The following is a 26,390-nucleotide window of genomic DNA, read 5'->3' as shown; positions in this document are numbered from 1 at the left end:
GTGTGTATAACTGGAGGAAATCGTTTCATTCGCTGCTGCTCCCCTTAGTGGAAAATATTAGACAGACCGGTACATTTACGAACCACTACAACAATATCGCCCTTATTAAACTGACATTAAATGCGCAGCCATTTTCGATGATCGTCCAGTACCTGACATAGAAGCATGATGCTTTATCAGATGATTATAAACGTTTACACAGATAGAGGGCTAGCAGGTTAGCTGGCGTCTGCCTGGACTGCCAGTGGACGACAAGGGAGCTGCTTCATTTCCTCGTTTCTCGGATCGGGAACAAATCCAGCGGTTTAGTGTCGAGACGCTCTTATGTGTTGGTATTATGATGAACATGGAGCTGTTTCAAGCTAAAGATCATTATATTCTTCAGAGCGGAGATAACGCGCTGTGGTGCAGCAGGCAAGATGGATCTCTGGCCGTGAGACCGGGTAATGCTTGCATTTTTAACTTATACAGTGTACATGTGTTTCAATGTTTTCGTTTTCACTGTCTACATTGTTGCCATTCCTCGTGCATAATGTTACACGACACACTGCTTCAAAACAGAGACAAAATTAGTGATTTGTGCTCCTGACATGAGAAGACGGATCACTGAGTTGTATAACGTTAGTTGTATAAACGTTAAAGCGATGGAAATGTCAGATTTTTTTAATCGGTCGAGCTAGACTGTTGTCTTGAAAGATGCCCAGTTGTGGTGTTTTCATTGCCCTACTTTCAAAGCAGCGAATGAGTGTCAGTGCAAACTGCAAACCTCTGATGTTTTGACCGGATGATGTCGTAGCTAAAGCCCCTTTCACTAATTACAGACAGTATATGGTTTGGGGGTCAGTATATTTTGGTCAAGGGCGTTTAGATGTCAGATTGAGAAATCTTAATGGGACAAAACATGAAAATAAAATTTCTGTCATAATTTACTCACTATTTTATTCCAAACCTGTGTAACTATTTCTTAGGTGGAACATGAAAGTAGATGTAACTGAGTGCTAGGCACTGACAGGTTCAGTTACCACTACTACTTTCATATCATGTTTTCCCCCACAGAATAAAAGTGAATAGTGAAAGTGTCAGTCCCTAAAATCCTGCCTGTGATCTACTTTCTTGTTCCATGGAAGAGAGCCATACAACACGAGGATGCGCATTTTTGCATCAACATTTTCTTGGTTTGATGTTATGATATCCTTTGGGCCCAGTTTCAATTGTGCAGGCTTGATCTGTGAATAATAGTATACATAACTAGTTTACAGGGGTTACAGATGACCACTAAATGGCCTTAATTAAACATTATTAGTTTATTTTTTTATCATAATTTGTTATTTAAAAATGGCTGTTTGAGAAGAAATGTCAGTAGTCAATAAATATTTAAATGTCCATCAACTCATCTTACCAGTGAGTTGGTGTATTTCTAAATATGCTGGATAGTGCTGTTAGATGTCTCACAAGATAATTATATAGTTATACAGTTAAAAGGTGAAGGTGAAAGTCAGGGTCATACATGTGACTGTTCTCTTGGAGAAAGTGGTACGTGTGTTCGGGCAAGGCATAGTAGTGGTAGATAGTCAAATGAGAGTTTTCTGCACAGGCATTAAACCAATAAAGTACTAGGTACCGATGTGTTTCTTTAACCTCAGACAGTTTTTACATCGCTCTTGTGTCATGTATGCATTGTATGTCTTTTATCAGAAATTACAGTGTTTTGGAGATATAGCCTATATTTTTTTGCGTTTAGATTTTTTTACCAAAAGGTTTGCAATACTCAACCATGACAGCTGTTTTATGGCTTTCTCTCATACTTTTTTTCATCTCGCTTTTGAATGTCTACCTATCCACACCACTTCTATCTCTTGCCAAGCCTAAAACTAGATGGGCAGCTAGTCTGTCCTGGAGATTATCTGGAAAATTGCAGCCTGTGAGGATTTGAATAAGTTCTAACTGTTTTTAGCCATGTGTGTGCGCAGTCGAAGCTGATCAGGTTTAGGTTGCAGTCTGTTCCATTATTTAACTGGATAAGGGTTTCCACTGTATTCATGATGCATAGATACAGTCTCAGTTCTTTTTAACTAATTCCATAGTTGCCAGCATGTCTGGGTGAGTTTATACCACCGTATTACTTAGCTAATAGTTTGCTTATTATTCAGTCCCAGTCAGTGTAGTGTGGCAGATGAATAGATCATAATAATGTCAAATTAAAGGTTAGCCACTTCAAACTTCTATTAGATACTTGTATGAATAGATCACAGTGATGTAATTTTAACTATAAATTACATTATCATCATAACAAGTTGAGTGCAATGTTGAATTGAATTTAGTTTCAGAATTTCTTGGTATTTGGTAAGTAACTGCTGCTACCAAGATATCATTCAACTCCACGGATGTACCAGCTTTCCATGGCCTAGTAGATGGAGAACTTTCCTCAAACTGGAATGATGCCCAATCATGCCAAGCTCATGGTCATTATGGAGGGTTTTTGGCAACTTCATGATGCAGCACATCCAGCTCCCATCCATCATCAGACTGTGAATGTCTCTTCCTAGTTAGTCAGGACAGGAGATGGTTGAGTGCACGACAGTGGCAAATGTGTTGAGAGTGTCCACTTCCAAATGGAACTATGATATCTGTCAAAGGTTGTGGGAGCTATTAAGCTACCATACTCTCAGATACTCCATAAAATCCTGTCTTTGCACATGACATCACAGACCCTGCTCATCATTCCTAAAAATGTAGGTGATGCTAATCAATCATCTTGAGAGGAATTACTCCGCAATGAAATTGGTGACTCAGGTTAGCGGTCATCTTTGTGAGGAACATGGCTTAAAAATGCTTTTGATAGTTTTTTTTAGATCAGTTGTGAGCAGCCACATAACCTTAGAAAGTCGAAGGAAGTTGTGATGGTTCTTCTGTCCCAGATGCAGAGTTAAAAAAAAAGAAAGAAAAAGAATTTATGTAAGACAACAATTTATAAAAATATAAAAAATTTATTTGTGTGTGTGTGTTTAATTGTAAATAAACAAAAATATTCACGTTAATTGTAATAATAAAATTAATGAGCAAAATTATTTTAAAAAACACTCGAAATGAACATATAGGCCGATTGTCCAAAATATAAAAAAAATAAATAAAGTGTTCCTTATATGAGGACGAAAACTGGCAACCTTTGAGTTACTCCTGTTTTCTGTTGCTTGAAGTACCTTCAGTTTTCTAAACCCCATTTTAATCCTAGGTAGAGAAACATTTCACGTGCAATTTATAATGGGTTTAGCACCGCTTTTTACCCAGGGTTATGAAACTCGTGCAGTGTGAAATGATGTGGTGTTAGAATCTAACAGCTAGATGCTTAACAACAGACACCTAAACGCATACCTTATATTCACATGCTTTGGACAGTCATGGAAACGCATCACATTGTATAAACAGTCGTTTTGTAGTTTCAGGAGAAACATGTCAAATGGTGATGGAAAACATGAATTGAAGTGAAGAAGAGATGGTTTCATTCTTGCCTTTATAGTCTGAATTCAGGAAAATTCAGGAAGAAACTTCATAGTACAGTGGGCAATGTGATGATGTGCAATGCTAGAGCCTGTAAATAGGTCATGTAATGCATCCAGTCATTTACCCAGGGTTTAGAAATGTACTGTTTGAATCTTCAGCGTATGAATAGCTAGAATTAATTGTTAACCCCAGGTAAATTGTGAGCAGTGTGAAATCCGAAGCAAGATAGATAACCCAGAATTCTGTTTACCCAGGGTTTAGAATGACCCAGGGTTAATTATTTCAAGTGTGAAAAGCCCTTATTAGGAGCTGAAAAAATGTTTTGAATGCTTGTGACTTATTGTAATCCTTCTTTCAGCAACCGACCTCCTGCTAGCATGGAACCCTGTCTGTCTGGGCCTTGTAGAGGGTATTATTGGAAAAATACAGCTTCATGCCGGTAAGTCTGATCGTTAGACTGGTATATTTTGTGTATAAAGATTGAGAATCAACATTTTTAATTCACTGTAATGTTTGCAATAAATTTAGTGGCTCTAAAGCTTATAGTCTAATGTTTATATAAAACACCAATCAGTTCCTGATTTAATAGAATACGTGATTGTTTTCTTTTTTTTCTTCTGTAATTCAGTTTGCAGCAGGAAGAAACTGGGTACCACCAGAGACTCATAATTAACATAGTGAAAGGCAGCTCCAGCATCAGAAATGTCAGCTAAATTTGGTTCATTATTTTTTTGTAATTGCTAAATGTCTCTCAGTGCTTAAGCCCATCTGTTCTGATGTAGCTTTAGTAGATTAAATAGAATGGCATTGAATATTTGCCTTATTCACATACTGTGGTATTTACAGGATACACAGTTCAAATAATATTGTCATCAATGATCCATATATAGAAATCCATTTCCATTAAACAAATGCCTCTTAATAGATTAAAAAGGAAGCTCTTGAGGGATTATTAGTACAGAACTGAAATTATGGCATGTATGATACTTTCATTTCATCATTCGGTGGCTGATTTGAGAAGTCAACCTCTGTCTATTGTTAACAGGTTGACATTATGTATAATGTCATTATAATGCCAATCTCTCTATAATACCAATCTCTCTTCCTTTTTCAGAGAAACACTTGCTTTCTCTGTATATATACTCTGCATTTTGTAATAGTATAGATGGCTAAAATAATTGTTCGACTTCTTTTGCAGTTTTTCAGGGCAAGGCTACACAGAGGAGCCATATCATCAGTATCTTGCTACATATTATACATGCCTTACTTTGTAACATAACCCAGTGGGCAAACCTGATATTTCCTTGCACCGTTCCTACAAAGAGCCAAGGCTGTTCTCATTAAATTTTCCACCTAAAAGATCTCAGAGTTGCCTGCTGCAGGGTGTGCTTTACTGCTTTTATCTGTTGATTTACATTGAGTTGTCAGTGAAAGTATGACTGCATCTCGTCTCAATGCAAATGTCTTTGAAGTCATTGTTATGTATGTTTGCCATTGGAATGAATCATGCCGGATAGAGCAGGAAAATGAGGCGTGGAACTCTTCACTCATGACACATTCCCTCCTCCCCCCTTTTGGGCAGATCTTCCTCTGGGTCTGATCCTGATTCGCCAGAAAGCATTGGTGGGCCAGTTGCCAGGATACCACAAAGTCTACAAGATCACCAAGATAGTAGTCATTCCACTCTCAGAGGATGAACCACAGGATCTAGAATTAGAGGTGACTAATACTAACTGTTTTGTGAAAACGTTCTCCATGTTGGAATCAGACAAAGACATAATGTACAAATTGGCTACATTAACCATTACATTTCATCGTATAGATGTGTTGCTCTAACATTTGAAGAGTTATTTCTTGCCATTATCCATGTTGGTAGAGAGCATTCATTGGATTCTGATAGAATTTACTGGACTGTCTACCCGAGTTCCCACTTTTTAGTGTGCCTAGACACATAGGGCAAGACTTTAGGTATTTTAGCCCTCTTGTGTAGTAAATGGTTGACGTGGAATTCGTGAATACCCAGGATTAATTGTAACCCTTGGTAAATTGTGAGCAGTGCTGTGAAATGTTAAGCAAGATAAACCAGGATTCCATTTACCAGGGTTTAGAATGACCCAGGGTTAAAACAATAATAATAGAATGACCCAGGGTCAAAGGGGCTATATGTAGAATTCGGAACCCCTTGTTATTAGAGACCCAGGTCTGGATATGTGAGACTATAGCTTGAATTAATCACATTTCTTTGGATTACTCCGTGACATTACACTACCGTATGGCTCTTTCTGCAATATCCTAAACATCGTATAAGCATTCATTTCATGTCTCATTGAATGGAAGAAAGGCTCTTGGGAGCATGCATAAACGTCACATCTTTTTGATTTTCCTGGCAAAAATGTCCCGAGTCCTTCACATACAAAATCAGTCTTAAGGCTTTCATAGACAGCCTAGGAAGTCGGGGAATTTCATTACAAGCTGTTCACATATTGGCAATAAATAGAGATTAATACATGAAAATTCTTACAAATAGCCCCTTTAAGTTTTTGAAAAACATTATTTGGAACTGAAAAAAAGAAAAACATTAGAAGAGTGATTTCTTATAGCAAGCATTTGATCCTGATAAAATTTACCGGACTGTCTTCCCAAATTCCCACTTGTTAGTGCGTCCATTTAATGCTTAGACCACAACTTTAGATATTTCAGCCCTCTCCTGTAGTAAATGGTTTATAACTAGTGCAAGAGTAGTGGTGTGTGTTTCTAAGGGTTCCAGAGGAAGCATGATGTTTCTAAGGAGTCAGTCTCTCAGCTGAGCATCTGGGATTAAAGGAGATGTTTAACCATGTAAGTGAAACAGTCAGAAGTCACTGCTATCCATTCTCCTGGCGTGCTATCACTGCTTGAGTAGTTTATCACAGAATAATTGCCTTGAATTACTTTGAAATAGCAGCCTGCCTATGTAGTTTGACTTGACTTGTTCTGTCTATTTAATGGGCACATGAATCTGCCCTGGCATCAGCAGGCTAGTTTTAGTATTCATCTAGGCACCCTTTTGGTTTTAATTAGAGCAATTACTGTAGCAGCATTTTTCAGATGGACTTTGAGCAGGGAAACAGAGATGTTCGTGTACTATATATGAATGTAGATTTGTCACCAATAACAGCAGATTGTTAGCAATAACACTAACTCTTTATCAACTATTCTTTTTCTTCCATTTTCCTTCAGCTCTGTAAAAAGCATCATTTTGGAATCAACAAACCAGAGAAAATCACCCAGTCACCGGACGAGTCCAAGTTCCTGTTAAAGACCCTGAGTCAGATCAAATCTAATGTTGCTGTTCCCATGAAGAAAAAGGTTGATTTGGAAATTTTGATCATTGATATCACTTTAAAATGACAATAATTTTGAGCCTAAATATTCTCATTTAACTTAATCTGTTTGACATGTTAGCATTGTTAATATAAATAAAATCTGAAAATGTAAAAACAGAGCCCTCTGATTCGCCCATAAATGTACTTCTCTTTACTCAACTCAGTATTGTCTCTTTAATCTCCTTTTGTTTGTTCACTCCCATCCAGTATTCCCCTGCCTTTCAGGTCAAGGAGAATAAAGAGAAGGAACGTCTGGAGAGGCGGCTGTTTGAAGAGCTCTATAAGATATTCATGGACTCAGATTCATTTTACTATAGTCTGACCTATGACCTAACCAATACAGTCCAGCGACAGGGAGCGTTAGGCAAGTCAGATCAGCCCCTGTGGAAAAAGGTGAGAGTTTTTGTTTTATATATTTTGAAAGTTAAATGTGTACTGAATGAGTGCTTTAGCTTTGTGGTTTCCAAGTTATTATTTAAAAAAAGACCGCAAGTATAAATGTAGCTATTAGCCATTTATTTGCTTCAACTCCTTTTATTTTCAATGAGCAACGGGTTAAAAAAATGACAAAAGACTAACTTGAGGATAATGAAACTCCAAAATGTCTTTTAATATTGGTATAGGTGACAATTGTGCAGATATATGAGAAAGCAGTAAACTGTTGAGTTTATTTGAGTAATGATGTTTCGCACTCTTTTGCACTTCTACCACACATACAGGATGCAACACATTTATAGCCAAGCTTCATTTCTCTTTTTTATTAAATAAACTATTATCTTAAGAAACTTCCTGGATATTGCATTAAACAGTAGATCTCTGACAAATTTGTATCAGTTATTTCTTAAGATATAGCTAACAATGAACAATGACTGAACGGAAGAAGCGATAGTGGGTTCACCACAGTGTTATTGTTAGCTATGTATTCATTCATTCATTCATTCATTCATTCATTCATTCATTCTTTCAAATCTCAAATAAAATTTAAAATATTTTAAAACAAAAAAAGAATGACAAAAACCATAACAAACTTATTCAAACGTTCTTAAGTCAGTGCTTGAGCTGTGTCATTTTCCAATCCCATTCTCCATTGTTCCCGCAATCATTTCCGGTCTCTCTGTATTTCCTAATAGAAAGTCCATAAAACACAAAAATGAACATATTCCCCACACAAACTCACAGAATACTGATGCCCATAATATGTTTTTGTTTTCTTTTAGGTGGATGATAGATTCTTCTGGAACAAGCATATGGTCAAAGACCTAATTGACTTGCAGGTGCAAAACTGTTTAATCAAATTTTCCAGAACCGTAATGGTTAATGTTTGAATATGTTTGAACAAGCCCTGAATGGTGATAATAATAAAAGCCCTGTTTTGCAGGTGCCTCAGGTGGACTTTTGGGTGATTCCTATCATCCAAGGCTTCGTGCAGGTGGAGGAGCTGGTGGTCAACTATAACGAGAGCTCTGATGAAGAGAGGAGCAGCCCGGAGACGCCTCTGCAGGAAACTACCTGTGTGGATGATATTCACCCTCGCTTCACCGTGGCCCTCATCTCCAGAAGAAGCCGTCACCGTGCAGGTACAGTGCATAAGTAAATAAAGAACTTCAAATTTATTTTGCATGCCGTTAATATGATAACACATCATCATGTGCTTTCCAATGAAGGAATGCGTTACAAGCGGAGGGGGGTGGATGCAGACGGACATGTGGCCAACTATGTGGAGACGGAGCAGCTAATCCACGTGCACAGTCACACGCTGTCCTTTGTACAAACGCGAGGCTCTGTCCCTGTGTTCTGGACACAAGCTGGGTACCGCTACAATCCCAGACCTCGGATAGAGAAAGGTGAGGCGTATCTGTGTAATTCTCTCTTCAAATCATAAGTGTGATCTAACTCGCAGCGCAGTCTAGCACTTCTGTTTATAGACGAGCTATTACTGTGATTCATCAGTTTAGTCATTGTCCTGTGAATGGCATCAGGTGTGAAGCAGGTGTGTTTTCATGGTTTCTTAGTTGAACAGAGAGGATGTTGGGGCTCAGTGGTGATGGCTCAGCACTTTACTGTGACTTTGATTCTGTGATTCACCTGCAGCGTTGTGAGTTTCCTACATGATGTGTTATCTCAGATGTGTTTTGTTGCAGGAGAGAGGGAAACTATGCCTTATTTTGCCTCTCACTTTGAACAGCAAGTTGAGATTTACAAAAAACTGGTAAGGTGTGTTTAAAATAACAAAAATACTAATATTAAATTAAATACAATTATTTTTAATGTAGTATAAAAGTAGGGCATTCGATTTCTTTACAAGACTTTAAATATGTGTAATTACTGAATTCAGCATTTTTGTCTGGAGGACATTCATAGTGAAATATGTAAAGTATAATATTTAACAACACTGATCAGAAATCCTTATGCTCAGCAAGGCTGCATTAATTTGATTAAAAATATAGTAAAACGAGAAATATTGTGAAATATTTTTACAATTTAAAAGAACTTTTTATTTATTTTACTATATATTTAAAATTTAATTTATTCCTGTGATGGCAGAGCTGAATTTTCAAGTAGCCATTACTACTGTCTTCAGTGTCACATGATCCTTCAGAAATCAGTCTAAAATCCTGATTTGGTGTTTATTTGTATTATTATTATTATTATTATTAAAAAACCTACTTTCTGACACTAAACCTTTGTAGTTTTTAATTATTATTTTCGTTTTTCTTTTTTTTAAGAAATGAGACAAAACACAATTGTTATAATGTCAAAATTAATGTTATTGGTCAAAACAAATGACCTGCATTAATCATAATTGCATTTGTCAACACATTAACAGCTCTAACAAAAACCATTAAATATCATGCTTATATTAGAGGTGTTTTTTCTTTTCTTCCACCATCAGGTCATCATTAATTTAGTGGATCAAAATGGACGTGAGAAGATAATTGGTGATGCTTACCTCAAACAAGTGCTGCTGTACAATAATCCCAACCTAACATACGTTTCATTTGACTTCCATGAGCACTGGTAAGATACCCAACCTTGTGACTTTTACAAAAGAGCCTGTTATGGTCAAAACTCTACAACAGATTTTCTCCTTTGTCACTTCCTAGTCGTGGGATGAAGTTTGAAAATGTGCAGACTCTCACTGATGCCATCTATGACATTATCACAGACACGAGATGGGCCTGGTGAGTCTTTCACTGGCCCTTTAGTCCCAATTCTCTCATAAAAACTACTTTTGCTCCCGAGTTAGTCAATGTCAGCTGGACTGCTGGTTGATTGTAATCAATCTACTTTGATTTGCAAATAGGGTGGACCAAGCAGGAGTCATCTGCCAACAGGAAGGCATCTTCCGGGTTAACTGCATGGATTGCTTGGACAGAACTAATGTGGTACAGGCCGCTATAGCCCGTGTGGTCATGGAACAGCAGGTATACAAATTCACATTTGAGACTGGAACATGCTACACTGATAAATTCACACATAAAAATTAAAGTCGTTTTGGATAAGATCATATGCTATGTGCCTTATGGTGTAAATAAAACTGGTTTCTAGGAGCGCTGCCATACCGCACCCACAGAACAGTGTAGTGTCTTTGCCTCTCTCAGATGTTTTCAGTGTGCCAGTACATTCAAAGAGTCTTTTAATCTGTTTGGTTCCAGCTGAAAAAACTTGGTGTAATGCCACCAGAGCAGCCACTGCCCCTCAAGTGTTACAGAATCTATCAGGTGATGTGGGCCAACAATGGAGACACCATTAGCCGTCAGTATGCTGGCACAGCTGCCCTAAAGGTAAATAGACTGAATGCCTGCCATTGATTTTTATGCTGTCCCCATTGCCTGTTTACACCATCATCTGTCAGCATATAGTATCTAGACTGCAGATTGACAAGTCAGTAATCTTTTGCCCATTCATCTTATCTGGAGTGCCTATATTATATAAATCATCTAAATATTATGTAAATAATTTATTTACTTATGTAAATTCATGATTAATTTATTTGTTAATTATTACTTTATATACAAACAAATTAAGTAATTTTTGTAATGGTTTTGTAATTAAATTTGGGCATCTATTTAAGGACGAATAGGAGAAAAAAATTGAGACTAAAACCTTTAGTCTCATAACATAACTGAAGTAGGACAATGTTGACCACCCAATAAGCTTGTCCGCTTAGTCTGATATGTGCTGTCTCTTGTGTAGGGAGATTTCACAAGAACAGGAGAGCGAAAGTTAGCTGGGGTGATGAAGGATGGTGTGAACTCAGCTAATCGTTACTATCTGAACCGTTTCAGAGATGCCTACCGACAGGCCGTCATTGGTGAGCATGGGAGATTGTCATTTGAATCCTTATTATGTGTTTTTGATGTTAGGCACACAGTGCTATTAGCACGGCTTAGTACCTCATCTGCCATGTACTGCATCTCTGATCCTCCCAGACCTCATGATGGGACATCCAGTAACAGAAGACCTGTATTCCATCTTCAGCAAAGAGAAGGAGCATGAGGAGAAGGAGAAGGAGAGCCAAAGAGGAGCTCAGGAGCAGGTCAGCCTTCTGCTGCAGACGTACATGCAGATGCTGTTACCTGATGATGAGAAGTTCCACGGTGGATGGGCTCTTATAGACTGTGATCCAAGGTGGGAGCCCTCAACTTCATCATGTAGTGTTTTTAGGAGAGTTCTCATTTCAAGCAAGTTGTATGATGCAGTTTCAGAAAAAGATGCTGTATTAAGGGGCTGCACACTCAGGACGAGTTTTTGCATTCAAATACGCAAGACTTAGGGCAGTGGCATCAAAAGAAACAGAAGGTCTTAAAGCACTTTTTAAAAATGTTTCTTTAACTTGTATGGCATATTTTTAGGATGCTGTGTAGATGTTAGTCTAATCCATATTTACAAAGAAAAATAATGAAAAAGCAGCACAGTGGAATACAGAAATGTGTTCTGCGTGAACGGCCCTTAATGGTGTATTCGTTTTTTTTTTCTTTATTGGGAAATATTCAGTTACAACCGAAGAATAAAAAATTTAAATAATACAAAAATTAATTGCAATAAAAAATGACTGTAATAATGCTAGAATCTATTATAAAGCTTGATTTAAAAATTCACATGTTTAGTGTACTCTTCCTCCTACAGTTTGTTGTCAACGGCTCAGAGGTACTTGGGCATATTGTTTTTTCATATTTGTACAATTATTGTTTGGGTGAGGGAGCCATATTTCCTCAAATCTATTGAGCATCTGTTGGTGGTAGGCCATGGTGATAGATGAAAACTGTTATTGATTGGGTTGGAATTCTTTTCAAATCTTTGCAAATTGAAAGAGGTTAGCTCTGACCATAATATGTAATGCTTATTTGAGTAAATCTTCCTACAAGATATGCTCGAATAAGCATAATATATTATGGTCAGAGTTAACCTCAGATGATTAAATACAACATTCTAGTGAAATGTCATGCATTCTGCATTTCCATTTGTTTCTTTTTCTCCTATATGCCCAGTGTTTAATGGTAATATTCATGAGCCTCACTTTGAAGATTTTGACCTTTTATTGTGCTGCTGTTGCTTTGTTCCACACTTTTAGTCTTATAGATGCCACCCATAAAGATGTTGACGTCCTTCTGCTGCTGTCCAACTGTGCATATTATGTAGCCTAGTAAGTGGATTTTCTCTCAAAGTTTGTGTATTTTCTCTCAAAGTTTGTGTTTTTTAAAATAAGAAATCCTTTTTCTCTTGGTATTGATTTAGTAATGCCAATTCACTTTGTTTCTATTTAGTTATGATGAGGAGGCGGACAAAGTCAACCAGTACCAGAGACTCAGTTTAGAAGGTCTTGAAAAGATCGAAATTGGTAATAGCTTGTAGATAAACTTGTGGGTGTAATTTTTGTCAATATAATGTTCTGTGATATGACAGTTAGCTAATGTTGGTCTTTGTAGGGCCAGAACCAACTCTTTTCGGAAAACCTAAATACTGCTGCATGCGGCTGCACTATAAGAATGGGGAGATAAGCGGTTACTTCCATACGCTAAGGGCTGTCACACGGAATCCAGAGGATGATGGGAAAGGTTTGTGCTGGGATACCATGATTTGTTGTGGCACTAGTTCAGCTTCTGTATTGCATAATTCTGTGAATAACATTATGGGTTAAGTTGGTAAAAGATAAGCTTGGCCTTGTGTTTGTGTTGAATAATTGATTCTTTCCTCTGCACTTGTTGGGTTGTTTGCATTTCAGACACACTCCAGTGCATTGCTGAAATGCTTCGTATTACAAAGCAAGCTATGGGGCTTGACGTCCAGGTCGTTGAGAAGAAACTAGAGAGGTAAAAAAAGAAGAAACTTTTGTATATGGGTTTCTTCAGTTTAATCAATAATTTTTAAGGGTTTTACCTTATTTACAAAGGACACAAAGGCTTTGTTGACACTGCATGGGAAATCAGATTTTGTTTATAAATCTGATTTCTAAATAAGTTATGTGTCTGGAATGGATATGATTGTTGTGTATGATTGTTGTAGGTTACTGTGAGACTTTAGTAATGGATGTTTCAACTCGTTGCACAACAAATGACAAAAAGATAAAAGTAAAAAAAAGAAATCCAATCTGATCATTTAGACTGAGACACATTAACAAAAATCTCTTTTGTTAATGGTGTTTTGGATCAGGTTTAAATAGATGTAATGTGTTTTTTTTTTCACATTAAGGGTGCTTTCACACCTGTAGTTCAGTTCATTTGGTCCGGACTAAGGGCGAAAAATTATACTTTGTATCATTTTCAGGCGTTTTGGTTCCTTTTCACAACACACTGATTGCTCTGGTCCGAATCAGTTGATGAGTTGATGAAACAAACCAAAATGCAGTCACGTGACTACATCCACATCACTCGTTGGCCAGATGTGTCTTGAACATATTTCCACAACTGCACTTAAATTGGTCAGAATTAACGTGCGGGAAAATTCCAACAGAACTCCCGGAAGTAAACAAAATAGAAAATCCGGCAGACATGCGGAGAATTCGCTCACAATGTATGTTCAGAATCAGCACAAGCTTTATCCTTTCGCAAATCCCCCCATAAACAACAAAGTCTAGAACTGATATAAATAAGAAATTCACTGTGCAGTGCGGACAACTTCAGTGTTTATGATGAGATTTGAGTGAGAGTGCAGAACGCGGTAAGTCAGTCATGGCTTAAAGGCAGCGCTATTGACAATCTTTAGAAATAATAATTTAGTTTGACTACGGCAGCTGGTTTAGTCAAAAAATGCGCAGTTTTTTGGCAGTAGGGTCTGTTCGAGGTCGGATCACGTTCTCACCACAAACGAACCGCTTGAAAGCGTACAGAGACCTCCTACGCTTATTTGGTCCGCTTTTGGTGCGCACCCGAGTACGATTGCTGCTTTCACACCTGCCCAAACGAACCGCACTAAGGGGGAAAACAAACTCTAGTGCGATTCAACCAAACTAAATGAGCCAGGTGTGAAAGCACCCTAAGACTACAAAACTTTGTTTTTTTTCCCCTGGCTTTTTTGAACAGCCAAATTGTTAATGAATCTTGCTTTAATTGCTTTGTTTCAGGAGACACAGCAAACCACATGAGGATATAATGGGAATACAAGGAAAAGCTGTGGACCAAGTCCTTGGGTCTGGTTTGGCTCAAGGCAAAAGTTTCCTTTTGAACAAGTTCTCATCGCTAAACCAGAAAGTGAAGCAGACAAAGACTAACGTCAACATTGGAAACTTCAAGCCCTTGGGGAAACTGGGGACCTTCTCTAAGCCTGAGGTGAAAGTGAACTTCCTCAAGCCCAATTTACATATGAACCTCTGGAAATCAGACAGCAGTTTAGAGACCCATGATGGCAATACTGGTTCGGCAGCCCTGAAAGACCTTAAAGACAAACATTCGGATGAGATTTCCTCTGATTCCGATTCCTACAACTCTGATGAGCTGCCATGCTCAGGCTCTCGGGAAAACGTAGACTATGTGCTTCCTAGCTGTGGAATTGTAGCATCTGCACCACGACTTGGCAGTCGCTCGCAGTCAATTGGCAGCGTCGAGCTTGCTGTGCCCTCTGTCATCCGAGTCACAGGCTGTGATAATAAGACTGCGGATAGCTTGTCAGTTGGCCCAGATGGCCAGTCTCCTGGGACAGCCTCGGAGGCAGAGGAAGCCATTCTGATTGACTTTGGGACACCTATTGATGCTTACTGCCACCAGTTTGTCCAGGATGCCAAGACCAAACCAATAGAGGTTTTCCAGGAAGTGGCTCCAGCACCCAAACCGCAAGCACCTCAAGCCCCCCCGGCTCCTGACACAAGACTGGGGTCTTCAAATTACCAACAGCAACTCCCTCGCCCATCTCAACTTGAGGTGGAGACCCCTGTCCGAGGGGCAAATCTACTGACTGTCCAGCCTGCGGGCTCAGCCACATCATGCGGGTCACAAAAGAGTTTGGAAGGCATCACAGGACCCTCGCCGGCAGACAGCAATGGAAGCCGTGTCGTGTCGCCCTTTGCGAAGATCAGGAGCTCCATGGTGCAGGTGGCTAGTTTTACCCAGGCCGGACTTACCCAAGGCATCAACTTTGCTGTAGCTAAGGTGCAGAAAAGCCCAGAGACAGACGCTGTCAACGAAACCCAAGAGAACGAATTGAGAGCGATGTTTACACAGTGCCAGACCAGGATCATTCAGATATAGCGTGCTTAGCAGATACATTTTTAGTGTTAGATCGTGACTTCCTGTAAAGTAATGGTAGCATAAGCTCACAGAAGTCAAGCCACTCCACTAGTTTACCCTCCAGTTAACAAAACCAAAGTTTACAGCCAGTGTTTAGTAGTAAGTAGTACGTCTAAGATTAACCCGACTGTGCCCCTGAGTCCAAATCGAATCCTAAACATCTATATATTGCTGGTTTGCATGTTAAGAAGCAGGTAACTCTGAGGTATATTAGGACAGGCAAGTTGTATGGCATTTCAAAACCCAAGACCTAGATATGTCTTGTGACCCCATTTGTGCAGTACAATTCACTGGCTGTTGTAGCTGTAACTAAAACCTTTTTCGATTGGAATATCTATCAGTGGGCAGCTTAGATAACCAGACGGTACAGTTATATGGATATCTTTGATGTGGTGTTTGTCATAAAATATACCAAAATAGGACCACAATAGTTGTGTAGAATCCATGGTCAAATTATATTATTCAACTAAGTATTATATGTAAGTACTGTAGCAGTTTCCTTTAGTACTCTCCAATTAAGATGTTTATAGAGAGAGAATTATATTTTACATGCTCTTAAGTTTATAATCATAGCTGATGGAAACAGTCCATCTCCCGTTCTTTTGGGCTCTGTAGATGTAATCACGCAGCTAAATAAGAGCTTGAGAAAAGCTTGTCTTCAAATCCTTTTTGTTTCATGTTTTTCAATTGTATGCTGTGGGATAATGTAACAGTGGTCTGCTGATATCTTAAAATGCTTAAAACGTACGTTGGGGAACGACCTGTTTTAAGTACCTGTAAAAACATCAAATTTATTTGCAAAGGCATTGGACTTCCGTATGCATATGCATATATAATGACTTTTGACTAGTATTTGACACAGGTCTGATGCAGGGTACCCATGACACAACTTTTTGCACTCTTAAATGGCAAGTGCAAGCCTTATCAGATTGCTAAATGCCAAGTCTACCTATAAATCTGTTTTCATAGAAGTCATTCAGGTTACATTTATGTTTTGTCTGTAGTAGCTATGTGATGTCTTTAGATTCGCTCTGGCTATTTGGTTCAAGATCAAGAAGTGATACAGATTAGATCATCTTTTGAGGCTGCCTTACCCAATATATTCTAGATGCAGAAAGAACATAAAGCCTTACTGGGTGATATCCAGTAGAACCTTGGTTAATCATGCATTATTTAATGATGTTTAAGTGCAGATCCTGTGGGATTGATCTTTGTATATTAAGAGAAATTGTTCAAAATCTTATGGGCTACGTGATATCTAAATAAGATACTGTGATCTCAAGCGAACATCAGTGAGAACATTATATTGGCTTTGAGGGCCGGTTTATACGTTCTTTGGGCCGCAGTTTGTTTTTCAAACACGCCACAAGCTTTGTTTCTCACGCACATCATTTCTTATCTTTCTCTCACATGTACTGTAGCATAGAGTGCTGTGCAAGACACTGGTTTACACAATGCTGTTGCAATGCATACACATTCAGACATTCCTGGAGCTGGTACGTGGTTTATTAACCCTCTGAGATTGACACTGTCCTAGCTTTAATATATGGTGGCTGTTATGCAATAGTGATAAATACATGCGCAGTAGGTTTGGTGGTAAGTGGACTTTTTTGTTACGTTTTTTTCTTCTTTTTTTACTATTTAAAACAGCACGCACTGGATTGCTCCCTGTTCTTTGCTTTGAACTTAAAATGCTCTTATTTGGTGGAGGATCTTGATAAACATTCCTCTTGTTTTGGATTGTTTTTATTTATGAATTTTTAATTGTCTATGCATAAAGACTTGCACTGTCTCTGTGGTTGTTCCCCAACATCTTATGTTGCAAATTGTCACAAAGTGCTTTTGAATCCACATTTTATTTTAAATGTTTGTAACTGAACTGACATGTATCATATTATATTTTGTCCAACAGTCTGTTTTTTCAAAAGCACATAACTTCCAGCTTCTTCCCATTTAAGAGAATGTCCTCCATATTCTTTGGCGAATTGTTTTCATCTATTGTACCCAACATTTTTTTTTTTGCCGAGTATTTATTCCAAATTCATGTTCTCAAAGTGTATTCCCTAGTATTTTCCTATGTTAATAATTGTTAACTGCTGTATTTTAAAATGTTATGGGCTGTACCTGGGAGGCTTTTTAAGTAAATAATTAAAAAAGATTGTCATTTTGATTCATTTACAACTTTGATGACAGATTAACTAGAACATAAGCTTTCACTAGTTCTAACTCTTTCATCACCAAATACTGCAGATATCACTTGCGAAATGTTTTTTCCTAACACACCGCTCACTGATCTCACAGTAAACTCTCCTTACAGTGACGGTATGTGGTTCCTCCCAGTGAAGACATTTTGATTGCCCAGAGCTACATTCTTTGCATTTAGATGCAGTGCGAGAGGTTTGTGGCTCCTTCACTCAGGTTATAACAGAGGAATAGGCTAGTGTTGCATTGCCCAAGACATTTAACATTAACGTGTAAGCACTGGCACTTTCAGGCTTATGCTATTTTTAACTAAACATGCTGATGAACCTTCTTGTAAGGCTTTCCAATTGCATGATTAATATTGATGGTAATACAGCAGAACAACTGTTAGTTTGTTGCCATTCTTATATTTGGTAATGCTAAACTGATACAACTTTTGATTTTAATAAGAGATTAGTAAATGTTGAAATTAACGTTAAGATCAATAAATAAACATTAAGATCAATAAATACTTATTTTTCATCGTTGTAGTTAATCTTAACTAATGTTAACAAATGGAACCTTACTGCAAATCATTAATCCATATTTTAAGAAAGACTATATATATGATAGAGTATTCAAAACTTTATTTTTCCTAATACCCCTGTGCCACAAGTGTACATATTTGCTTTAAGGCAGTTATTCTTTGACAAGTCTGCATTTGCATATAAATGTTAATATACAATGCAAGTACCAAAATCAAAATTTAAGAATGCATGTATCAAAAATCTACTTCACCAGTGTCTGTAGTTTCCCACATGTTTAAAATGAAGTAAAAAAAAACAACAAAAAAAACTGTACAAGAAGTCATATGCCATATGACACTACATTTGAAATATTAACAAGTATGGTTCCTGTTCACGTATTTGTAAATAGCAATATATTTTAAGGCTCGTGTCCGTTCACACATTTCTGCTGCTGTGTTTGACTTATTCTCAAGACCTCTAGCTGCTTGGCTTTCATCCAGCCATCTCTAGAGAGTGTGTTCTGCCCGTGACTTAAAGACAGCAACCTGAAACAGAATAAATTTGGTATTTAATTTGCTTATGGTTAACAGAACTAGATTAGCTGTGAAAGGGGCAATTAAAACTTCACCTCGCAACAACCAGCAATCTATGGAGGTCTTCCGCAGACATACTCTGAGGGTCATCTTTTCGCATTTCTACGAAATCCTCTTCTACTGCCTACAGATCAAGACCACCAACCATGAGACAAGTGCTGAATTAGGAACATCATATTAGCATACTACTACCATATCTTTTTTATGGTAGAAATTGCAAGAGAGAAGTATGCGGTTCTGAATTCAGCAAATACATTAAATCAGCATAAACAATCATATCAGACAAAATTCTGACCTTTGTGATCTCATCCGAAATGGTGTAGTTTAGGGCACGTGCCATACTCAGATAGATGCGATACTTGTTGATCTGAGACGGAACCTGCGCCACTTGCACAGCGCTCAGGTACTCCTCCAGGTTAGGTGGATTAAGGGTGGGCCGTAGGTGAATCTGACAGTCAGACTGAGAAAGCAAAGAAGGAAATCTCTTTAAATGGTCCTTTTTCTATTCTGCCATGTGTTTTCGAATCGACTAAATCTCAGACATTTTAAATTCTCATTTGTAGAAATGTCAGAAGCCATTAAAGAATCATAAAACTACCCCGAATAAACCTTTAGTGCCTTTTTAAACTTTGTAAAATACTGTGTACCGAGCTTCGTGCCATTAAATAAGTGGCTTGTCCTGCCCTCTCCCTCTAATATCCTTGTGGTAGAGTAGCCACCATGGCAACTGGAGAGCTGACGTACAGGAATAGCACAGCACATTCCACAGGCTGTTAGCATCACAGCAAAGCCACGATAAGAGTCCAGCCAGGGAGCTGACGGCAACCCTGTGGACTGTAATGGAAATATTAGGCTGTCTTTACAACTGTCTGATGGAAACAACTCCCATGGGAGAGGCATTCACTCACCCCCCCCCCCCCCCCCCCCCAAGTCATTTTCACCTGTTGGAAATTAAGATGTCTGTCTCTCTAATTCGCCCCTAAATACACATGGGTAATATTTTAATAATAAAATGCTGAAAGAGACTCAGGCCTGATGTTCTTACCGGGAGAAGCGATCGGCCCTCGGATGCGATAAGCACGTTAATATTGCAGGGGAATTCCATCTGGTGATAGTTGAAGTCGTAATCAACCTTCTGCCAGGAGATCAGGTTCCCCAGTGCAGTGATATTCTGCACACCTACACCCAGAACAGACATTATACAAAGACTTGTGTCTCGATCAACAACATGTAAGATAAATACATTGATTGAACAACAGAGCAAATGCAATCTAAAAGGAAAAGGCTTCAGAAAAGATGTTTACACTTCCTTCAAGCATGCAACTGTTTCTGACAGAGGTTGGATGAGTGTACTGAAATTAACGTAGAACTTTAAGGCTGTTGATGGAGTTGGAGGCAATCCAAGTTAAAGGGGACCTATTATGCCCCTTTTTACATGGTGTAATATAAGTCTCAAATGTCCCCAGAATGTTTCTGTAAAGTTTCCCATACCCCACAGATCAAAATACCCCACAGATCATTTTTTATAGCATGCCCTAATTATGCTCAACTTTTTTTTGTGCAAATCTTGTGTTGTACTGACCCCCGATTGCAAGGCAGTGTGGTGTAAAAAGATTTGCACATATAAATTGACCTTTTTTTCCTGGGCACATTCCCTTCATTAATAAAATGAACCCACTGCGTCCCTCAGTGGCTCAAGGAGACTCCCTTAAGTGCATTACTACAGCAGAACAGTAATTGACATTATAGTGGGGATATAAACATGGCGGACAGAGTGTGGGTCACCAGTCGTGGCCGGCGCTTGGCCTAATGTGACGTCACATTAAGCAGAAAACTGGGACAGCTCGTTTTGAGACACTCTTTCTAATTTATGGGGGATTGTAAAAAAAAAAAAAGAGTGGGTAGATTTTTTTAAGTGGTTGCTTACACACCAGACACAAATTTATGTTCATATTACACCATGTAAGAGTGAATTTTGCATAAAAGGTCCCCTTTAAGACTGCTCTGTGCCTGTTGAAAATTCAGTGAACTACCGCAATGCTGAATAAATGGCAGACTAAATTGTGCCGGCTCTGACCTGCCTCATCCCTCAGTATTGTTGCAATTGCTGTATAAATGCATTTATGCCACCTCTGAGCAGCATTAAACAGTCTATGTAAAGACACCTAAATACCACTTCAGAATCGCTTTCTGTGCCATCTATGCAGTGTAAAATTGGCAGAAGAACAACGAAGTCTATGCACATCTCATTATGAATAAAAAAAGGCTTTTAGAAACAGAAATACATGAACATATCAAAACCACAAGTAGTCACTTCCTGAAATACACTAAACTTACTGCTCCTGAGTCCAAAAGTTTGAGAACATGATTTCTCGGAATTAACACTTTTTACATTACACGTTATTTATTCAGTTAATGGACATGAATTTCTGAATGTCTCAGAATTTGTTTAGTCTCTCTCTTGTCACTGACAACAGCACTTGAGCTGCATGAACTCTACAGGCTCATAATCATGTTCTCCAACAAAGAGCATCTTGAGCTTCACAAAACATGTAATTCTGTCACAAACATTCTGTGTTTATTCTGTTAAACATTACCTTTACGTAATGAAACATATGCATGTTTGTAAGATGCATATTGGCATTCATTACAGCACTGTGCATGTGTGCAACATACTTTTTAATCCAAATGTATCCGAAAGTACTCTGATTCAAAGGTTTAAATTGCTAAAAATGTTTCTGTCAAACATTAAGATCTACTCCACCCCTTTCAATAAAATTTCAAGTGGATTGATGCGTTTACATTTATAAGATATATAAGCCATAAATAAGATTATAAATGGATTATAGGCTGCATGTAAACATAGACTTTTGGACTCCTACTGTACGGCTAGTCTGCACACTACTTTTCCCTGCTATAATAAGTGCTCTCACCTGTGGTATCCAGTTGGCCCTGCCCCAGCTGCGTCTCATCCAGAAACAGTGATGTGTTATTGGCCAGCTGAAGAATCCCACTCATCAGGCGGTTAGCCGTGTAGTCTTTCCGTGGCACCATGCGTTGTTTGTTCATATTATGCAGGCTCATGCATAGCCTGAATGACTACCAAGAAAAGGGAATCAAGTTGAATAGTAGTAGCAATGGCAGCTTCTATTATTACAGTATTTAATCAATTATTTCTAAGAGAAGTAATATAATTCAAAGATCCATCTAGATGACTTACAGATGGCACAAGCTGTTGGATGACATTGTAGAGATGCTCAGTGTATGAAGAGTTGAGAGGACAGCCACTGAGATTCAATGTGAATTTGCCCAAAGGAAGAACATCCCGTCTGCTGTATCTAAAATAAAGACACAATGCGAACTTCATGATGTGTAGTCTGAAGGACTGTGGGTAACTTTGTTTGTGTAAGAAACATCTGGCAAATAGGTGGAATAGGACTTTCCAAAGTATACTATATAAATGCTTAAATAAGTGCAATAAATTCAACAGGAACTGCATGCTTCAGGAAGTCATACTTCAGACATGGAACACTCGAATTGAGAAACGTACACATTGGAGATAAGATGGAAAATGAGGTACTCTGCAGCGAGTGAATCCCCCATCAGGACATGTGTGAAGAAGGTGAGCAGCTCTGCTCTGACTGAAGCCAGTTCTCCAAGAACACTGCTTAAATCTGAAGACAGCATACACAGACATAGAAAGTCACAATCACTGGGCTGTCACGATGCAAAATGTCTATAGTCAATGCCAATACTAAAAAAAAAAAGATTCACAAATGTAGCTACCAATTTTGATACCACAAAAGATGGTATCATATATCATATGATGTAATAATATTAAATAATAATGTCGTAATTTCTTAATAAAAGTATTAGTACTTGTTCAAGTAAATAGTCAGAAATTAAGAACAATGATTTTCATCTTGTCAATATCTTTTAATATTGACAAGGTTTTAATCTTCTTGTCAAAATAATGTAATTAATATTAAAAAATAACAGAAAGTTGTTTGCAGCTCTATTCAACTGCATTTACACCAGTGTTGTTATTGTTTACTAAAACTATTAAAAATCACTTCTCGTTAATTGAAAAACCACTGATTTAATAAATTATTAGATGAAAAATTGTAAGTAAGTTGATTTTACAAATTAAGAAAACTGAAATAGATATAAAATAAAACAATGCATTGCATTAGAAACGAATAATAATCCACATTATATTACATTAATTTGCGTAAGCTGTGTAACACAGGTTTGTTCTTTCAATAGCATCCTTGTGCCAAAAGAGAAAGTGATGAAGAGTGTGATGAAAGGGGAAGGTCTCAATAAAAAAATCCAAATGCAAGTGTTCAAAGGAGATGCATTTGAAACGTATGATAATACCAAGTGAAAACAGCATTCTCTCTCACTCACTTAATTTCCTGGATATTGTATTAAATTTGCGGGCGTCAAGGAGCCGCTATCAATACATCAATAGAGGTGGAATGTCTGCTATAATAGTAGATAAATAATACTAAAACAACACTGATGTACACTGCAAGACCTAATTCACTGATCCATAAGTGATGTCTTACGGTCACCATTATTCTCCAAGGCACTAGAGGGCAGTAGTGGGTTGTTGTGCACTAGAGGCTGGGCATACAGCATGTGCAGTCGTGGTACAAGGGATGCTGGCGGGCTGTGAACTCTTTGCTCCTCCACAGTCTCCATTCCCTCTGTGGGGTCCAGCAGTGAAGACGCCTCTCTGAAAACATGAAACAAACAATACATTACAGTTTTATCAGAGAACCTTCTATTGCAATTACAACCATCCCAAAATCTTTGCAGATTACCTTTCATCTGCAATCACACTCAAGGCAGGGTCCACAGAAAGGATGCCAAATACTTCCAGCATGTCATTCAGTTTGAAACTATCCCAGTTCTCGTATACCTGCCAATTACAGAGGATGGCTGAGTTACATGGCTGTCTGTGTAGGTGGGGAACAATTCAACGGAGCAAACCATCATATTATAGCAAGCAAATTACAATGTTAACATGTGCCTGCTCAAGACAACTTGATTATAGTGTTAGCCTTAAAAGCATGCATTAAAAATGACAACCTACAAAAAAAAAAACTATTTAATTGAGTGTCTGTCAAGGGGATGGTTTAAGAGTTTAAAATGAAGGAACAGTTAAACCTTAACAAGGCAGGCTGGGCCCTTTTCTCCAGGCAAAGGGAAGTTGAGGTCCAGACTGGATGTGCAGTGTGACGGGGACGAGTCCTGACTGGGGGCTTTCGTCTCCTGACGCTTCGGCTCCATGTTGCCATGAGACTCAGCGGAGCTGTGAGCTCCTGTTTGAAGAGAAATATCATATTTTAAATCTTGAACATGAACCCATATGCTTGATAGATTTAAAAATGTCCACATACTCAATGGAAATTAATTTTTTAGTGAAGTTAATTTGTCCTTCGTACCTTGACTGACATCTTTCCTCTGTTGGGGCTGTGTGTCCATCGCATCATCTTCCTCATAGCTGCGCTTATGCCTGTTCGGGACATAGGAAGTGGAGGGGACCACTCGTGCTTGACTGGTGCCTGCGTAGCTGTTCGGAGTAGTTAAGGATAGATAAACTATCATATTGGTCAATAAGGACAAGGGAAACCACCAATAATATGCTGTGAAAACGCTGGTAGAATCTGAAGTGTGAACAAGATAATTCTTTGGTCCATGTAAAGGATATTTCCTTGACCCACTGAGATTCTCCAGGGATGGGGACACAATAAAAGGTCTGTCTCTCTGACGTCACTGTGTTTCTTGAGTTAAAGTCCACCTGCTGATATAAAGTCCATTTGATTATGTCTATTTAAAGGCAGCTGTACAGACCAAACTAGCTTTAAAAAAATGTATTATGTACTTTGTCATGTCAGTTTCTCAACTACTCTCTTAGGGCATTCACATGTATGCTGTTAGGAGACACTTTCATCAGAAGAAACTTCCACTGCATTGAAAGCATACATTTTTATCATTTAATGCATGTTCAGTTCGTAGGGATTCGAACATGAAGTGTTGCTTTGCTCTACTGTTTGAGCTTCAGGAAAGCACACAGAAGAAGTGCTTTTCCACACTTCTGTTTAAAATAAAAATGTTTTTTTATAATATTCACAAGTTTATGAAAAATTTAATATTTATTAATGTTAATTGTTCTGAATCAAATTAAGGTCTATTTGACCCCAACCAACCATAAAAATCGTACCCAGATTTTATATAAAAATATAAATGCATTGGGTAATGCAATATGTTAATTAACAAGGCAAACATTTACTCACCCCACACTCTGTGACATCTTTGTATTTTCCACATTTCAACTGCTGTGAGTAAGGTTTAAAGTTATTATAAAATTATTCAAACAGGCTTTTTATCTCAAAATTCCTAAAGGTGGTAAACAGAATTAATAGACTATATTTATAACATTGTGTTTGAGCAAAAAAGTGCTAGTGGATTTTTAATCAGACATGGTTAGCAGTACTTACTTTAGAGTTTGATGTGGGATCATTCATCTCATAAACACCCATGAAAAATTCTGGGTCAAACATATCTTGGACCATGCAACGGAATTTCACAAGACTATTAGGCTTCATGTAGTGCAGGGGAACATCATTCAGAGATGGAACCTAGAGAAAACAGCAGATGAATGACACCAAAGTCAAACGGATGAACTTGAGGACTGATCCCTCATTAAAAATATTAATTTTCTAGCTAATAATTATGACTGTCATCAGAAAACCGAAAATACTCAGGCCAATATGCATGTCAAATGAATCTGTCTTTGACATAATATTGATGTCATCTGTCAAACCAAACCGTTCCTCATATCAGTAACGTTAACGTTACACAGTTGACTGGCCACTATCCTAAAGTAAGCACGTAGATTAAGTTACTTCTACATGAATACTGCACTAAGCTATAAGTGTGTCAATATACTAAAAATACCAAAACAGATACGATTCTAACAGTTAGTTACCCATGCGTGAGCATCGTTTAGTTTCAATTTCTCTTTGAAATACTCCACAACTTTCTTCTCCCAGTCTGGACTGGAGTGACTCTGGGCTGTAGGAACAAAAAACATCATAACACAAAAGCAATGAAATTCAGGTCAGTACATGTAAACTTTAAAAATCATAGCAAATAATGACGATCACATGCTCCTCTTCAAAAAGTATTACTAGGAAATACACATTTTGACTGCTGCTTCTTACCGAACATCCCATCAACAACACCCAGTGGATTATTGATCCAGTCGTGAACCGTAGGCATTGCTGCAGGATTAAGAAACTCACAAAAGTTAAAACTTAATACTCCTTTAACAAGAACTACAACATGCACGTTCCAGAGTTCAGCGCTGCACAATACACAGTGGCGGGAAAATTGCGTCATAAAAACTACCATGTGACCAGGGCGCATGTTCGCTTCACTCCCCTATCAAGAAGACTAAACAGTAGTTCACCGATATGTACAGTAACT

The 26,390-nt window shown here is 38.1% G+C and overlaps 2 protein-coding genes across 10 annotated transcripts; one reads left to right on the top strand and one right to left on the bottom strand.

Moving 5' to 3' along the window:
* On the top strand, nt 1–18,625 carry inpp5f (inositol polyphosphate-5-phosphatase F). Of its 5 annotated transcripts, none has more exons than XM_077237004.1 (20): nt 1–443; nt 3,860–3,940; nt 5,084–5,220; nt 6,721–6,849; nt 7,092–7,259; nt 8,084–8,140; nt 8,254–8,443; nt 8,531–8,710; nt 9,008–9,075; nt 9,760–9,884; nt 9,971–10,048; nt 10,171–10,291; nt 10,523–10,651; nt 11,064–11,181; nt 11,300–11,498; nt 12,442–12,513; nt 12,635–12,708; nt 12,797–12,925; nt 13,093–13,180; nt 14,431–18,625. In XM_077237004.1, the coding sequence occupies exons 1-20, from the start codon at nt 338–340 to the stop codon at nt 15,548–15,550; spliced, it is 3,369 nt and encodes a 1,122-aa protein (XP_077093119.1). In that variant the 5' UTR covers nt 1–337; the 3' UTR covers nt 15,551–18,625. The 5 variants fall into 5 exon arrangements, with proteins under 5 accessions (XP_077093119.1, XP_077093118.1, XP_077093116.1 ...); XM_077237003.1 differs by having other exon boundaries at nt 8,245–8,443; XM_077237001.1 differs by having other exon boundaries at nt 32–443; nt 7,074–7,259; nt 8,245–8,443.
* mcmbp (minichromosome maintenance complex binding protein) lies at nt 18,396–26,316 on the bottom strand. Of its 5 annotated transcripts, none has more exons than XM_077237007.1 (16): nt 26,126–26,316; nt 25,891–25,976; nt 25,400–25,540; nt 25,196–25,237; nt 24,610–24,699; nt 24,344–24,473; nt 24,066–24,220; nt 23,720–23,817; nt 23,462–23,631; nt 22,441–22,564; nt 22,111–22,228; nt 21,824–21,989; nt 19,936–20,069; nt 19,186–19,350; nt 18,926–19,014; nt 18,396–18,842 (listed from the first exon to the last, which is right to left on the bottom strand). In XM_077237007.1, the coding sequence occupies exons 1-16, from the start codon at nt 26,313–26,315 to the stop codon at nt 18,716–18,718; spliced, it is 2,025 nt and encodes a 674-aa protein (XP_077093122.1). In that variant the 5' UTR covers nt 26,316; the 3' UTR covers nt 18,396–18,715. The 5 variants fall into 5 exon arrangements, with proteins under 5 accessions (XP_077093122.1, XP_077093123.1, XP_077093125.1 ...); XM_077237008.1 differs by having other exon boundaries at nt 24,610–24,702; nt 25,196–25,234; XM_077237010.1 differs by having other exon boundaries at nt 25,196–25,234.
* Nucleotides 26,317–26,390: the final 74 nt, after the last annotated feature.

Source organism: Siphateles boraxobius, unplaced genomic scaffold (assembly GCF_051911475.1).
Source record: "Siphateles boraxobius isolate OS27281-9 unplaced genomic scaffold, OSU_SipBor_1 20, whole genome shotgun sequence".
NCBI lineage: Eukaryota > Metazoa > Chordata > Actinopteri > Cypriniformes > Leuciscidae > Siphateles > Siphateles boraxobius.
The sequence above is the reverse complement of the archived record's forward strand: the minus strand, read 5'-3'. Positions and strand labels throughout refer to the sequence as shown.